A 17,906-nucleotide genomic window follows, 5' to 3' on the forward strand; every position below is an offset into this window, starting at 1 on the left:
ACATAAAGACAATTACAAAGTCGGCCTTCTATCACCTGAAGAACATTTCCAGGTTTGAAGGACTAATGTCTCAGCAAGTAAATAAATGTAATTGAGTAACTGTAACTAGTTACTGCCAGCTCTGTGCAGATACCTCCAAATAAAATGTTACCTTCTGGTTATTTTGGGTTTCAGTTCAGTGTAAACCCTGAGATGTTTCTTCAAACTAGCTAACATCATTACACTCTCTGCTGAACAATTGTCAAGATTGATTAATCTTCCCACGCTGTGCCAACACCTTTCCACTTTCTCCCGCCATGAGGACACTGTGAGGGTTTCCCCGAGTCAAACGGACCTGTTTGTTCTTTTCAGAAAGCGAAAAGAAAACAGACAAATTAGAGTTTCACAGACGCAGGAAGCTCAAAATGCATGTAATTTCTGCGCTGCAGCGGCTCTTTTGTGTGTCGCGTGTTCTGCCGACGGACATTTTTCTTCTTTTGTCAGTGAACAATGAGTCCATCCAGCTTATTATCTGCACAGCAACAGCTTGGTATCACTTCTGCTTCATATCACGGAGCTGCACTTCAAAATAAAACATCTGCCGAGTGTTTGCGCTCTGCTTTGCTAGATTAATGAGCGGAGAGTGGAAAAGTGAGATATGTGGTTAGGCTGGACCCGAGGTGCGACACGCCGCCTGCTAGTCGCCGCGCCGCCAGCAGCGGCGGGAAGATAAATGAGCAAAGTTTGTTTTTGTCAAGGAGCTTTCTTCCCTCAAGCAGAGGTATTCTGAACGTACAACTCTAACGCGTGTATCACTGAACGGGTAAATGGTTTTAGTATGTGGTATGACCTTTGTTTATCCGGCTTCATCACAAGTCAGAGTCCTTTACAAAACATGACTCATGTTTTCTACAAAAAAAATTATTGTGTGGAGTGGAGAAAGTGTCTGAGTTTGGGAAGAATACTACGGAAGAGGATAGGGCCACTGAAAGAAGAAAAACAATTCAGAGTTTAATCCCAAAATTATGACTTTTTTCTCAAAATTATGACCTTTAATATCAGAATTACGACTTTTTGATCTTAGAACTTTTTTCAGGATTCTGGCATTTTTCTCAATATTCTGACTTTAATCATAGAATAGATTTTTTCCCCTCTGAATTAGGACTTTTTCTCAGGATTCTGATTTTAATCCCTGAACTATGACACTTTTTTCTCAGAACTGTGACATTTTTCTCAGAATTCTGATTTTAATCTCCAAATTATGACTTTAATTTCCAGATATTGAATGTTTATTCTCATAGTTGTGACTTTAAACTCAGACTTATAATTTCATTCTCATAGTTGTGACTTCTTTTTCAAGATTCTGTGACTTTTCCCCCTCAGAATTATGAAATTTTTCTTAGAATCCAGACTTTCAATCCCAGAAATCTGACTTTTTTTCCTCAAAATTCTGACTTTAAGCTCTGAATTCTAATTTTAATCCAAAAATTCAGGCTCCCCCCCCCCCAGAATTGTGACTTTAATCTCAGAATTGTGGCCTTTTTTTCTTGAAATAATTACTTCAATCTCAGAATTCTTGATTTTTTCCCTTCAAAATTCAGATTTTAATCTCAGAAGATTAAGATCAGAATTCTGGAGAAAAGCCAAAACTTCGTCTCTAGTTTTCATACATCTATGCCACAGTTGCGTTCCTTTCATAGACAGGTTGTTTCCATCATCGTCATTAAATCAGAGCAGAAACTCTTCTTGAAAGACTTTAAATATTTAACAAACCTCTATCTAAGAGGGAACAATAGGTTAAAAATTGTAATAATGTGAGCATATGAATAGCTAAAACATTTTTCCCTTTCTATCTGGACTATTGTAGTGAAAAACACAGTTAGAGGAAATAAGGGAGAATCATTTGAATGATCCCTTTTAGGAGTTTTCCAGCAGCCATTACCCCACGGTCAGTAAAAACTCTCTGTGGCTGAAAGAAGCACTTAGTCCTGTGAAAAAGCCTGAATTCACCCACCGAGGTGAAAGATTGACACACAGCTTTCCAGATCGCTCCAGGCAACCTGTTTTCTCTTCACAGCCCAGCGAGCGTCTGCGTAGTCAGGTGGATTTACAAGTCAGCTTTAGCACCGTTTTAATTAGCCGGCCCGTCTGTCTGTCTGTCTGTGTCCGTCCTCCAGATGGACCCGGTGCAGAAAGCCGTCCTCCATCACACCCTCGGCATCTCTCCCACCGCCAAGAGGAAGCATGTGTCCTGCAGCGTCTGCCAGCTGAGGTTCAACTCACAGGTGAGCGACTCGAATATAAATTCTCTGCAGAATCAGATTCCACAAAGGCTTAATTTGCTGGGTTGTTCGGCCCGAATCGCAGCTGCATTGAGATGCAGATCAAGTGTTCAGTCCTCTGTAGGCGATGATGCTGACTGAGCAGCAGACAAAAAAACTGACGGGTAGGCACTTTATGAAGTTTATGAAATGCAACCGGGAGCAGTTTCATGGTTTTTTATGAAGTAGTAGCTTATTCTGTTGCTGAAATTGCGTGAGGATCAGAAGTGAATAAAGATTTTATTTTTTTTTTTTTAGATGACTTCAAAGACATAAAACTTTTCTGCAGACACCAGCCGTCACACAAATTAATCCTCACTGGATGGTTTGTGTTGGTGTGTAATTTTGTATGTTTTTGTACTTCAGTTTGGGTTTCTACTGCTTCTAAAAACAGACCAATGCTTAAAAAAAACAAAAAACACTCAGCTGGCTTTTAGCAAGACGTAAAAAAAATTTTTCTGGTGTCTGGAAAATAAACCGTTTGAAAATGTAGCGTAACAAATTAGCAGGCACTAACTTTCACCTAGCAACCCCGGCTAAGCCCAGGCTCTTACCTAGCAACTCAAGTGGAACTCCGCCCGTCACCTAGCAACCCAAGATGAGCTCCCGCTATAATCTCCTTTTTTAACTATTCTTTTTCCTTAATATTAAGGAATTACTGACTTAAAACAAACTCCCACGTGGTATTTTAAGTGTTTTAAGATATTTATGCTGAAAACTAGACAAAAATACTTGGTAATGTTTTGTGTTTTTTGCAGTGTACTTTTATTAATTACGAGTATTCAAAACTTTTTCTTCTTTAAATAAAAGAGTGGGATTTTTTGAAGGCTTAACTTAACATTATTAATTAAAACCACAGTTTTGTTGGAAGTTGAAGGACTTCTTCTTTCTGTTTGTTGCCATTACTCCATGTTTTCCAAGAATATCTTGCGTACCACAGCAGGTAGAGTTTATTAGCATACTTCCATATTCAGTATCTTCTACATGCTCGAGTATTTTAATCAAACGCTCGGCGTTCGCATTAACTCGCTAAATCTAACCAACGTTCGAGCGCCTAACCAAGCAGATGGGTTTCGATTTTCTCCTGCACCTAATTTTCATACCACTTTGGAAGTAATCAAAACAGATTTAGAAAGAAAATCAGTGGTGGTGCATGTTGTTAAATCAGACGCATCCCTAACTGGCAGTGTCACGGCACCTTTCATTAAGCAGTAATCAATCCATTTTCAACGCTGAATGGGCAGGTGATTACTCAGGATGGGATTATTATGTTTTACAGAGGAAATCATATCTAAGAACTTACTGACTGTTCATCATTTCAAACCTTCGTTAAAGAAAAAGGCTGCGTGTTTCAGCTGTCAGCCATATTTACATGACCAGTGGACGGATGCTTGCTGGTAATTTTTTTTTAAAACTTATTCACTACCAGATGGATTAGATAATTAAATTTGATAGAAAAACGAATTGGACATAGTGTACTAAATAAAATTTTATGTTCCTGTTCATGAGCGCTTGTGTAAAAAACAAACGTTGGAAAGAGATTTTTTTTTAAAGACAATAAAAAAACAACAGCTTTTTTTCAGTTTCAGTCTTTTTTAACAACAGGAAAACAAACTTATAGTATCAGTTTACAGTTTTTAATAAATAACAGTTTTTTCTTGATGTAGGAAACTGAACTTGGTTGTTTTTAGTTTTAACTTCTGAACAGCTGGAGTGTATTTTCATACCTTTAGTTTTTGGGTTTTAACAACTTACTCATTGATTTTTTATTATTATTATATTATTATTATTTCAGTCATTTTCATTTCACAGCTCTTGTCTGGCTTCCCTTGATCTTTATAATCATTTCTGTTTGCATCATTAACATTTTTAGATGTAAAGACATCAGAGAGTTTAACGTACATCAAACTTCACCACCCCACTTTATTTTAAGCTTTAAACTATAAAAATACTAAAAAATGTTCATCCTTCACTTCAACTGCAAACAGGTAACCTTTGCCATTAAGCCTTGATATTCAGCATCACTCTGTAATTAAACTACCACCAAAATATGTGTGTTAGCGGAAGTGAACTCCTTCATATTTCATGCATTTTCAATCAGTTATATTTGCTCCTCCTTTCTCTTTTTGTTTTTAGATATTTGAGTTATCAAGATAGACAAAAGGTGCTAAATTTGTTGAGAAAAATGTAACAATTCTAAATTAGCTGTAAATAAATAAAATTCTTGCTTTTAAGCATGACTGAAGTTGCATTTTTTACTGTTTAACTCCATTAAAAACCTCAAATAAATGAAATTTATACCAATGAATGTATTTAAGCTAATTAAAGCTGCTGTCAATTCAAATAAGCTTGTAAAATAATTTAGATAAAATGTGCCTTTAGCACTAACTCACCAAAATAACAGCTAGTTTAGTTAGTTTTTATATTTTACTTAACTGCATGTGTTGACTTTCCCACTAGAGGCTTCACACACAGAATGTGGCCTGACAAAATAAAGTCTTAACTAAACGTGTTTGTAATGATAATGAAGACTTTAATGGCAAAGTTAAGTTTAAATGAAGCCATCAGTTGCACAGAGCGGGAGTGTTTTCACCTTGTGGCAAAGAGAAGGCTTAACGATTTATGCAATGTTTTCCTAATATCATAGTGTCTGTTTCTAACCTAGTGGTTTAAAAAATGGATCCTAATTCTTTTATTTTATCACATTGCAGCTTCAAAATATCATATTTTTACTTTTATTTGTTTATTTTGCTTTCTACAGCTAAAAAAGAATACTTAATTTTTTACTTTTACATTTTATACAGTATAAAGACACAGTGTGGTGAGATTTTAATGCCTTTACTACAGGCTAACAATATATTACAGTATTTTTTTTATTAAAAGAAGAAGATATGAAAACGAACCGCCTGTTTGGAAAGTAATCAAGTCGAGTTTCTGTGTTTGCCACCTTTCAGCAACAAGGCAGCGCAAACATTATGGAACCAGAAATAAACATCACATTTTAAAGAAACTAATCATGTGGGTTTTACTCTAGATTTTGCCAGATTTCAGGTTCCAGATTTGCGGTGCATAGAAGCTGAATGCTGCTTCTCCATGCTTGGTTCTGGTTCTGCTTCTGCTTTGCATTCCCAGAACCAGAAGACTTGAGGGGCCTTGAAGGTTGCTATGACAACAGCAACAGATCTTTAATGTATTGTGGTGCTAAGCCGTTCAGTGATTTATAAACTAACAGTATGTCAGTGTAGGGACTTTAGAACTGGGCTGATGGTCTCTGTGTTCTGGTTTTAGTCAGAACACCAGCAGCAGCGTTCTGGATCAGCTGCAGCTGGAGGATTGATGTTTTTAGACACTATTGCAGTAATCAATACGACTAAAGATGAATACATGGACGAGTTTCTCTAGATCTTGCTGAGACATTAGTGATTTAATCCTAGAAGTGTTGTTGAGGTGACAGAAGGCCGACTTTGTAACTGTATTTATGTGGCTCTGAGGGTTCAGGCCCAGATTTGATCGCTAGTTTCTAGCTGTAACAACTAAAGCCTGAGTTGGGAAGTAATTAGTTACATTTACTTATTTACTTGAGTAACTTTTTTTTTTTTTAAAAGTGCTTTACTTTTTACTTTTACTTGAGTAATTTTATTATGAAGTATTTCTACTTTTACTTGTGTAAAATGTCTGGATTTTCTACCTACTGAATGAAAAACAAACACGTTTTAACCAAAAACTTACCAGACAAACAGACACCTGCAGTTTTTGTTAAAGCTTCATAAGTTTTTTATTGAAAGAAACTGATTGGGAAACATTTTATTTGCCTGATTTATATGTATTATTGTCATTTTGGTTGTTAAAATACTTAAATTTCCACTTAACTTTATATTTTGGTCCATCTGATGGTGTAATTTTTAAATATTAAATAATTGATTAGTTACTCAGTACTTGAATAGACTTTTTACCAAATAACATCAGTTTAGAAAGTTATGGCACCTCTAATTCATAAATAACCTAATTATTTTTGACAGTTTCACTAGCCAGATCCAGAGTTTTTGCTCTTATTCAGGATTTTTTAAAAAGAGCTAAAAATATAAGGAAGGCAATTTTTATTTTATTTTGTTACATCACTGTAAACATCAATATGCCTGGTTTCCATGAAAGATTTATCCTACATAAACACAAATCTTGCTCTTGAGCATCAGTACATTCCTGATACAACCCTACAGCAACATGCAGGAATAATTACATTTATCCAAATATATAAATAATGCTCAGCAGGGAGCATGTTCTGGCTGCTTGCTTGGAGCAGAAGAAACCTGTATTTTAGGAATGTGTTTATTTTTATTTGTTTCACGAATCATTCTCGACGTTTCTCAGTCTCTCAGCGTTTCAAGCTTGCAGCCTCTAAAGGGCTATATTTATGTCTCATAGTTATAACTTCCTGAAACGGCTACCTGTGTTTATTTGTTGTGAGTTGGAGTCATTTTGTGGGGTTTTATCTCATCCACAGGTGTGTGCGTTGCAGCAGCAGTAAACTGGGAACAATCCAAATGACCTCCATATCTCATTAATGCAAGAAAAAGAGCCACTATAGATTTCTCTTGCACCGTTAAAGAAATCTATTTCCATAATTTAGAAGCGCAAGACTCCATAGACTCCAGGAGAGTGTTTATATACCCGGTGAATCTGGGTCATAAAGATTTATGACTGGCTAAGAATAGTGGATAAACTCAGAATTACAAATAAGGGAGCAGGATGACTCCATAAAAAGATAAATAAATAAGCAAAAAGGAAGCAAAAAGCTTTGGAGAAATCAACAGATAAAAGATGAGTCTAACTCCTTAAACAGGTTTCCCTGTCCTAACATAAGCACTAAATTAAAATATTTCATTTAATTGGACAGATTAATTAGCATATCCTTTGGGAACAGGAGATTGTTGCATTTTATTTTTACTCTTTAGTGTATTATATCATTTTAGTTTATGGAGTATGACATGTTATGGCTTGATTTTCTGCTCATTGCTTTATGTTTCATAACATTAATCACTAAGGTTTGGAACAAATCATGTTGGAAAAAGGCTTTTGGGGTTTCTCCCTCTGGTTTTGGGATTTTAGTGGCTTTTTATTGTTTTGGAGAAATAATAGTTTTTAGCTTTGTTCTAAAACATTTTCCGCTTTAATAGAGAAGTCCTGGTGGCTTGGAAATAAGAACCTTAAAACTGGAATTTCATTGTCCTTTATTGGGGATATTATGGTACAAACACAAAGAAGTACTACTTCTTTCATAATAAAAATCTGAAAAGTGTGGCCCTCCTGCACTCATTTACCGTAAAAAAACAGCAACTGTGAAATTAATTGGCTTCAGAATTAACTTAATAGAGTCTATTTGTGCACAATAACATGTAAATTTTAATTAATTAACTAAATAGATTTTAACATGTAGAAAATTTTGAATCTTTTCTAAAGGTTCCACTTTTGACTCCACGTTTTGTGTTTCTGGTACGACCAAAATTCAGACGCACATGGAGGGTTAATTAAAAAAAAAAGGCTAGCCTTTTTTCTTAAACTATTCAAGCATAAAATACCACGACTTTGCATCAATCTGATGGTTGAATGACCTAGATGGCAGATTAAAAACAAATATATTTGTTGTTTAACTCATGTAAACAATGGAAGATTAGAAAACAAAAAAAATAATAATTATGAGAATAAACTCGTACAAAAATAAAGTCAAAATAATACAAGAATAATGTTGTGTAACAAAAATAAAGTCATAATATTCTGACTTTATTCTGGTAAAATGACATTTATTCTCATAATATCATGACATTTTTATGTTGTTACAACTTTATTTTCATATTATTTTGACTTTCTTCTTGTACGAGTTTCTTCTTGTAGTGTTATGACTTTATTCTCGTAATGTAATTTTTTAAAATTTGTATTTTTTACTCGTATGGCTCCAATACTCTGTCATGCATGTCTATTTATTCAGTATATTATCAGCAAAAAAGTGTTTTTGAATTGAAAATTGTGCTTATTTTCCTCTATTATAGCTTTGGACTAAAATTTGATTAATTTCGCCTAATTAATTACAGACCCAGCAATTAACTTGATTAAAAATTTTAATCATGTCCCCCCACTACTCCATATAAAAACAGCTTTTCTGTGCAGATCTCAGCAGGAGTGAGGAGAGTTTTAAAACAAGGTTTATAATAAAATTAGACCAAGCTTTGAGCATCTCACACATTATTATTATAATCACCTGAAAATGGAAGTTTCAGGTGATTTTAGCAAACTAAAATCAGTCAAAATGTTTAACTGATTTGTTGTGAAACCTACAAATGTGGCACAAACCTTCAAAGAAGGCTGCTGTTGAAAGAGAGTCATAAAATATGCTTGCATGTTGACACAATGAGAACAAAAGTAAAGCAAAATGCAGAACAATCCTAAAAAAAAAAACTGTTTGAGGCTGAAAAAGATCCAAGACCTGCAGCAGGATGATGACCTGAAACATTTAGCGAGAAACTCCTACAGAAATCCAAAGCTGCACTGCAAAAATACAAAACCATGACAAGTATTTTCTGTCTGCCTTTAAGTCCGAATAGCTCAATATGCTTAAAATAAAACGAAACTAACTTACAAGAAACTTTTCAGCAACGTCAATAATTCCTTATTATTGATTTTAAAAAGGTACTCATTACACTGGCAGATTATTTCACAAGACATTTTTCCCATGTTATAGGTGAAATAATGAATAATTAATATTAATGAATTGTTTATTTAAAACAATCTATTATATTTTGCTTAAAAGTTCCTTGTAAGTTAGTTTAGTCTTATTTCAAGACAAAAATCTTTGGTTAAATTTGTGTTTTTGCAGTGTATAACAATGAGTCACGTGCATAAAACTAAAAATGGGAAGAAAATACTACAGTGTTGCATTAAATGCGAAAGTGAATGATTCTGAGGTCAAACTGAACATTAATCACTGCAAAAACAAGTTTTTTTCACCTACTTGTTATTGTAAACATTATAATACACCGGAAATAAGACGAAACTAACTTACAAGCAACTTTTCAGCAAGATATAGTAGCATTTTAAGTAAATATTTTCTTAATATTGATTTTAAAAAGTTTTCAAGTGGAAAAAAATTTTGTCAACGCCCCTGAAAATACACTGTAAAAACACAAAATGTTACCAAGAACGTTTGGTCTGGCTTCTGATTCAAATATCTATATTTGAAATAAGATAGAACAAACCTACAATTAACTTTTCAACAAGATAAAAAGCTTATTTCCTTAATACTAATTTTAAAATACTAGTTGCACTGGCAAGTAATTTCACCTATAACAAGACAATTTTCCATGATACAAGTGAGATAATCTACCAACAGAACTATTACTTTTTAATTAATATTAAGGAATTATTTACTTAAAATAAGCTCCTATATCTTGCTGAAAAGTTACAGCTAAGTTAGTTTTATTGTATTTTAAGTGTACTAAGGTATTTGCACTAGAAACTAGACCAAAATAAAAACTTAAAACACTAAAACTAAATGAATCCTTCCTTTCAAATTGCCTGAAATAGTTCTGTGATAATGGCTCCGGATCTGAATTTAACCTCTTCAGGAATTACAGTATCACTCTTTTCATTTTTCTTTTTTCCTCCATGTCTTCTTCAAAGCACACCTGGGAGGAAAACAAATCATTTCACTCCTGGATTTAATAAAATGAGCACCAGACGTGGAATCCGGGCGTTCCATTTCACTGCGCTGATAAAAGATGAAATATCGCTAAGGCTGCATTAAACAGCAGACTCATGACAAACCGTTAGCCGGGTCTTTGGTACCTGCAAGGTGATGAATATGGGGTCAAATTAATGTTTACATGCCAGGACAAGTTTGAAAAAGTGATGCTGCTTAGAGAAAATCATCCCAAAAGAAAATACTGAAAAAATGTGAAGCCTGAAGAGAAACAATGAAAGCTTACAATCATTTTTTAGAAAAATTAAGCATCTAAAGCAGTGTTTTTAAAATGGTCAAGCTGAGGATCATTTAATCCAATTAACAAGCACTCACAGAGCACCTAACTTAAAAGTTCCCTGCAATAACACATCTTAAAATATACAACCAGAAATTAAAATATTAGTTTTCTTGGCCACGATAAAACCATACAAGTCAAGGACGTTTTGAGCTACTTACTGATTCTTAAAGCTTTTCAGTGATTTCAAACACGTGGTAATAAAAAAAATAAGTTGTTCTTTTACAAAGTGTTGTGTGAATTAATAACATTTTGGGGCTATTTGTGATTTAGAAGCACATTGAAAGAAAAACAGACTTGAGTTGCTTTGGCAGAAACGGAAATCATGTTCTGTGGCAGTAAATATAAAAACAGTTCACCCATTCCTTCGTATTTAGCTATTTATTTCATTCAATTTAATGCATTTTAATTAAATAAAAATAACTGATAAAAGTAACAATAGCCGGTTACGTGCGAGCAGAGCATTATAAGCAAGCGACGTCGTAAAACACAGGACAGTTCTCACCAACTGAGACTCGTTCACGGCTCATGAACGACACGAATCCTCCCGTCAGGTTTGACTTTGCTTCCTCCGATCATGTAAGTAATCCCGGCGTTGTTTTCTTTCCGCTGGTATCTTCTGATTTTCTTTTGAGTGACCCGGTTTTAAGCCATTTATCCATCATTATCTTTAAACACGGTCCGTTGCTAAGCTAGCCGTAGCGTCGCACTTCGAGATGACGTCACGGCAAATAAACGGTCGTTTACGTGCAGTGCCTCACAGACCACCAGGGGGAGCCCGTGGACCAGCATTGACTGAGCTAAACACTGTGAAAACAAAACAGGCGATGCTGGCCTTTGTTTAGCTGTGGACCATAAATAATAATCCATGCATTCCTGAAACTGTCTGACTTATTTATTCCAAGAGGCAGTTTCATCCCTCCATCATGGCTTCTTTCCTGCCACAGGCAAAGTACGCTGGGAAATCCTCAGCGGTAAACAAGGACAGCTCAGAGTCTGCGTCTCCTGTCTGTGTGTCTGGATCAATTTGTTGTCTTGAAGGTGAATGTTAGTGAATCCACGTGTTCAGACTGTAAAATCAAACAATGCTTCATCCACAATATTTTTAGCTATAATTAATCGGCACAATTCTGTTGTCAATTGAGAAAAGAAAAGAGGAAATTTTAAGGAACCTAGCACACTTCTTGCAACTATTGGTTCACCTGGTAAGGATGAGTAAAATGTCTTCAAATAACTCAATCTTTTGCTTTTGATATTATATAATCTACCAGTAAAACAAGCACTTTTTCCATCAATATTAAGGAGTAATTGACTTAAAGCAAGCTTCTTTATCTTGTTGAAAAGTTTGTTTCGTTTTGTAGTTATTTGAATTAGAAACTAGACCAAAATAATTTTTTTGCAGTGCATTTTTATGAGAGTTGTCAGATGTGCCAATGGGGTTTCTACCATTTTTTTGAAAACTTGTAAACATGTGTATTAATTACATAAACATTAGGTCAAATATTTATAAATCTTTCATAGTGAGATTCTGAAACTAAAACAACTTTTGCCAGAATAATAACAGAAGATATGGTTGTTTTTAGAATAAAAAAAAAGAAAATATTGTTATGTTTCAAAGTTTGTACAGGTAAAAAAAATCATCTCTGATCTCCAGGATTGTCAGTGTTCAGGTTTTATGCATCGTTTAAAACCTTAATAATGCAACAAAAGTCTGTTTTCTGCAGTCAAGTATTGATTTTCCCAGCAGTTTGTGTCTCTTTAGTTGATTTCTACAATGTGTTTTAGCTGCTCCACCTTCTCATTTAGGTAAAGTTGGATAGCAGGGAAGATTTTTTTTTCTCTGCTATTCGTTGTGTGTTCACTTTCATGTCATTCCTCCACTGAACAAAGCACACTGATTGGACACAAAATGCCTAAAAATGGAAGGATTAGGACCAGTCCAGTGGTTTTCCAAAGATGTTTCAGAGTGGGCTCCAGGCAGCTTTCTCCAAATTAGGCCTCTCTTTTGGTTTTGGCTTTTTTCACTGGCCCTAAATCCTGCTGACTGCATTTCTCTGCTCAGTGATTGTCTTGTATCATATGTTGGATATTTGAGAATTTATAGAAAAGAGAATTACTACAAAGAAGAAAAAACATGTCTTGTATGATAGATTTTCTTGTGTAATTTATTTAGCCGGTGCAAAAACAAAAAGCAGTATAAAACACTTACTAAATAAAAATTTCCATTCCATTGCTCTGCTAATCCTGTTTAGCTTGTTGTATAGACGTATTATTCTTCATTTTCCATCCTGCGTCTACATGCTGCTGCTTTCGCCTGCTAAATATATCTTTGTTTGGTCCTCTCACAGAGCCAGGCCTTGGCCCACTACAAGGGCACCAAACATGCCAAGAAGCTAAAAGCCCTGGAAACCCCGAAGAGTAAGCTCAAAGGCTCAGCGGTCACTAAGGAAACGGCCAACCAGGAGAACGCCAAGGGCATCAACACCTTGCAGGTCCCCAACAGCACAGACAGGAAAGGTCTGTGTTTTCCTGCCCTCTACGCATTCCCCGACACACGCTCCCTAGGCTTTATGCAGCTCAGCACCTCAGCAACGTTAACCTTAAAATGCACTTTCTCCTCCTGCTGTTAGTAACAGGCTCTAAAACTGGATGGATATGCATAATTCACGGGTTTTTTTGTACTTCCATTTGGGTTTCTGCTGCTTCTATAAACAGTCCAATCTCTTAAAAAAAACACCCAGCCAGTTTTTGACAATAACTTAATGTTTTCTGTTGTCCTGAAAGTGAGCCGTTTCAAAGACATTCGAAACTCAGCAGGCACTACTCGTTACTTAGCAACCCCAGCCCGTCACCTAGCAACCCAAACTAAGTTCCAGCACATTTGGGCAGCCAGTTTTACTCAATATGTGCTGTACAATGGCCTTTGAAAGCCATTTTGAAATTAATGAACACGGTTTGTATTCACACTTTGCATGTTATTGTTTACATCCAGAAATTTTGCGCATGGATGGTGAAAAGACGATTTTTTTTTTTTTTACAGGTCATCCATAGCTGTGCTGACGTGGTAGAACAATTCCTGTTAACAAAATGAAACCTGGAGATTAATTTAGTGCAGTGCGCCACTGCAAAGGGAAAAACAATGCAGAAAACCCTTGTTTTCTTCTTTTTTCTCGCTCTCACAGACTCGTTTCCATAGCAACTGATTAACAACGGTGCTAATGTATCAGGAATCAGCTCCATAAAACAGGAAACATTTCACACACAAAGAACATAACTTTCAGTCTATTACAGTCTTAAGTTTTCATGCTTGATGTTTATTTTGTGATAGATTAGCTACCGCTGCTATTAGCTAATCTAACAGAGCGGTTGTTGATTAGCTAATTTAAGCACCTGCCTAACTGATGATCTCTCAGAGCTGGTGTTTACTGTAGGTCTACATTGTTTAAATTGGACCGAAACACACCAAATTCCACACCACATCGACATGTTAAGATTGTCATAGTCAAGCTAGCATAATTGATCTACTTCTCTTTCCCTTCTTATGTTTTCTTAATTAAAACCTTTTCCTGACTGTGATTGTTATCTAGCTGTCGTAGTGTTGACAATTAGTAGTAAATCACCGCGTCCCTTTTTCTTTTATATATCAGGCGTACATTTAAGATTTAGTGCTTTATGGTGACAAATTGACAGCTAAAACCAATGCTGGTTATCATCGGCAAGCAGTTTTTTGCCCACCAGTGGGAAAATTGGGGCAGGATGTTGCATATGTGACGTTACGCTGCAACACGTCTGCATCCTGTAGACTTATTCTGACCTGTTAAAGGAAGCATAATAGGTCACCTTTAATCTCTTTAGGCCTTGAACAAACTCTCTGTGGATCGTAACTACCTACATACTGGTTGATGTGATCACAGCAAACTGCCAGCTTAGAGAGAAAATATCAGATTTTTAAGCTCAAGGGAACAGGAATGATTTTTAGTTCCTCTAGAGAAACATATTTTCAGAAGCCGGTTTTTACCTTCCAAACACTCGATGCTCATTGTCATCCTTTTTACGGCTGTTTCAGGTCACCTGGTCCTTTCTCTGTCAGTTCAGAAAAATATGTAAAAAACTGACAGTTACTCTGCTGAAACTGAGAAAAAAGGAATGCTAAGCTGCTCAGTTCACACAAAGCTAGATATCTGGGAAATGAAAACATTTTTCGGTCTTTCATCCATATAAAAACTCTATTTGTTTCTGCTTGTGTTCATAGGAAAACAGAGATTATGGTCCTGCACGACAATATATCCACATACTAACTTTGACAAGATTCCCAGTCGACATTGTGTTGTGTTTTAATAACTTTATATTCTAATAAGCAATTTAAAAGTAGTTCAACCTATAGAGTGTGATTAAGGAAAAGCTAACATGTACTACGATGGTTTGTTTGGAAGGTTTGCCAAGAAAAAAAATCCCGTCCCTTTAAAAATAATGCTCTGCTACAAGTTAGATTTGTAACGTTGCCTCCAAAAGAACCACAGTTTTTGTAGAACAACATTTCTTGGACCAAAGTCAACATGTGTAGCGCCACATTTAGAGAAAAATACGGCAACACCTGACCTCTAAAGGTAAAAGTGAATTCCTGAAGCTAATAATAAACAACAGAAAGGAAAAGACTGATTGAAAAAGCAATAAAGATAAGAATAAACCAAGAACTATTACACAAAAGAATGATGTAATAAGGCAAAATTGAAGTAAAGAAAGAAGAAATAATCAAAACAGAAACACCTTTCACTCTTTGTAGGAAATAAAAACCTATGAAGGCTTAATGTCACCCTTTATTTCAATTTCCATAACAGAGAATACCAAAAGTGATTCTTTTCTGTGTTTTTATCCAATGTGCCATTTTTCTAATTAAAATTTTGGCAGGAACACATTGTTGCTAAAAGTGTGTATTTTTGCTGTTGTGTGCAAGCAGTGGTGTAAATCCTGTGATGTTGGCCAGGTGTTTGCTTCATGGTTATGTCCTGGACGAAACACGCATTAAGTGGTTTGCAAAAAAATAAATCTTTCAGCAACTGATGGGAACCAGATGCTGATTATTCGTTGCTCTGAGTTGGCAACAAATTGCACTGCTGATAAGTCCTTTTCTGTCTCCTGAACGAACATATGTGCAGGCTAATATAATCTTCTCTTAGTCAGCAGAAATTGTAAAAGCTGGCACTTTGACTTTGGAAATTTAGAGAAGAAGCAGAAACATTGAACTGTCTCGGCTCCAGGCCTCCATCAATTTTCTGCAGCTTGTCCTATATTACCAAGGTATAAAGATGACTACTGTCGGCATTTAATGCACAACATGAGTTGTATTATTCCATTTTAGAGAGAATATTTTAGAGATTTACATCCCTCCTATAAAAATGTCAAGGCTAATTTGTTCTTTCTGGATTAGAACCTTAAACTCCCACGTAGGCTGCACTGTTACTCAATTATAAGATTATGGAATTTTTTTATTAAAAATTGAAAACTATATTTTCCATTTGTGGTTTCTAAAACCGTTTCTCATTTTAACAGAAATTTACGACTGCAGAACAGAGCTGAAGTGATGTAGATTTACATGTATGTTATTAATGAGAGTCTCTGTTTTTGAAATACAATGGGCCTGGGTTCTGACTCGGTACAGGACGTTCTATTCCTTAATCCTCAGCCAGTTCTCTGTGGATTTATAGGTGTGTTTTAAGTCCTTGTCATGTTGCAAGGTCCAGTTCAGCTTCAGCTTTATTTATTCATTTTTTGCAGATAATGTCACATTTTTTCTTAGATCATCAAATGCACAGTAAATTTAGTGGTGGATTATATTATAGTAAGCTGGATTACAACAACAAAGCATCCCAGATCATGACACTCCCACCTCCATGTTTCACTGTTGCTGTTAGGTTATTGCTGGACAGTTTCCAGACTGGCAGGAGTCCACCAGCTAGTCGAGATCCAATTTGTTTGTCTGGAAAGTCCAGTTTGTTTTGGGGAAGTGTGAACATATAACTGAACTCTGATGGGGATCAAAAAAAGGAACTCTGGTTTGCCTAAAAACTAAGGTCTCAGTTTGGTTGAAGTTAACGTCTCCAAAAGCAGGAAGTGGACTACAGTGCAGGGCATTCTGGGTAAATACAACCAAAACAGACTTGATAGTTTAGTGCTAGCAGGAGAAATGGTCTTTTACAAAGACAAAAGAGAAATCCTACTAAAATCTGACGTCAGCCCGTTGTTTACTTTTCGTGACAAAGGAAGGCATCCTCAATGTCTTCTTTTAGATGATGTCTATAGCTCCAACTGTGCTACCTCTGTTAAGCCAAAACAGCATCTAAGCCTTTTTAATTTGAACTGGAGCGGATTTAAATCAATGGGAATGCAGAAATCACAAGAGGTGATGAAGATGAGGAGAAACAAACAGAGGAAGAGGACAGAGCTGGCCGTAGGACCTGCTGGTGTTTCATTTATGAAGCTGTCTTTTAGCTTCATAAAGGAAACAATGAGTGACACTTACCTCGGACTGTGTGATCCAGTAAGGAGTTCTATGGCTTTGTGTCTGGTTCGGCAACACCAGTTTAGGGTCCGGTCTTGGTCCGGTGGGATCAGTGGTTTTGCCAGGGGTATAGCTCCATTAGCACTTGAAAGAGCGTCCAGCCCTGCCTGTCTCAGCATGGCATTTATTTTTAGCTTGTTAAGGAAACGATCACCAGTTATAAGCTTTGTCAGTTTTGCTCATACAAATGAGTCAAAGTCTTCTGGAGAGAAATGTTGAGAGCACAAATGTAGGTCCTTCTGAATTGTGTTCCACTCTCTGCCGCTGCGCTCTTCTTTTTTGTGTGTGGGAAGCAATCCAGATTCTCCTCACTCACACAGCGTGGCATTATCTGAAATTACACCAGTCAAACGCAACATGATAAACAACTACTAAAAAATGGCGACCTCCATGGGTGAGAAATATAACAAAAGATGTCAATTTCTGAAGTAATTATGAGTTTTGGCGAACCACAAAAAGCTATTTTTTAGTTTATAGGAAAATTACAGCATATTTAGGCCAACATGTGAAACTAGTCCTGGACCACCTTAAGCAACTGTAAACATAATAAACAGATAAAAAAAAAGGAGATGACAACAAACATTAATCAGTTAATTTCTCTAAAAAATATCACCTGCACGACTCTATAACACAGACCTGAGATCTCAGGAGCACAAGGGGGATGTTGGTTTATCACAAGCAGTTCTGGGTAATGAATATTAATGTGCTCACATGTCAGAAGAATTAATAGTCAAGGCGGATAAATGCTGCATTATGTGAACGGCTGAAGTGTTTCACGGACTCTAATGAAAGTCTCAGTTTGGTGGTGGAGTAATGGCCGCAGCGAGAGGAGGTGGAAACAACGGGAGGCAGAGCTCTGCTGGATTTAAAATGGCTTGTTTTTGCTCTTAAATTCATGGAAATTATGTTGTTAACAATGCTGGCTGATTGCTCATTTCTGTTTTTAAAAATACGTGTGATTGTGCCACGCAAATAATACTCCGTTTACTCCCATTTCCAATTTGAAGTCTGTGTTTTTAA

At 36.0% G+C, this 17,906-nt stretch overlaps 1 protein-coding gene across 1 annotated transcript in view; it reads left to right on the forward strand.

Moving 5' to 3' along the window:
- The window catches only part of znf385d (zinc finger protein 385D), a 103,143-nt gene that overhangs the window by 54,218 nt on the left and 31,019 nt on the right, over window positions 1–17,906 (forward strand). Inside the window, exons 3-4 of the mRNA XM_028012638.1 lie at window positions 2,157–2,264; window positions 12,676–12,844. Of these exons, the coding sequence (XP_027868439.1) occupies window positions 2,157–2,264; window positions 12,676–12,844 (277 nt within the window). The remainder of the gene's footprint in view (window positions 1–2,156; window positions 2,265–12,675; window positions 12,845–17,906) is intronic.

This window comes from Xiphophorus couchianus, chromosome 3 (genome assembly GCF_001444195.1).
Source record: "Xiphophorus couchianus chromosome 3, X_couchianus-1.0, whole genome shotgun sequence".
In the NCBI taxonomy this organism is placed as follows: domain Eukaryota; kingdom Metazoa; phylum Chordata; class Actinopteri; order Cyprinodontiformes; family Poeciliidae; genus Xiphophorus; species Xiphophorus couchianus.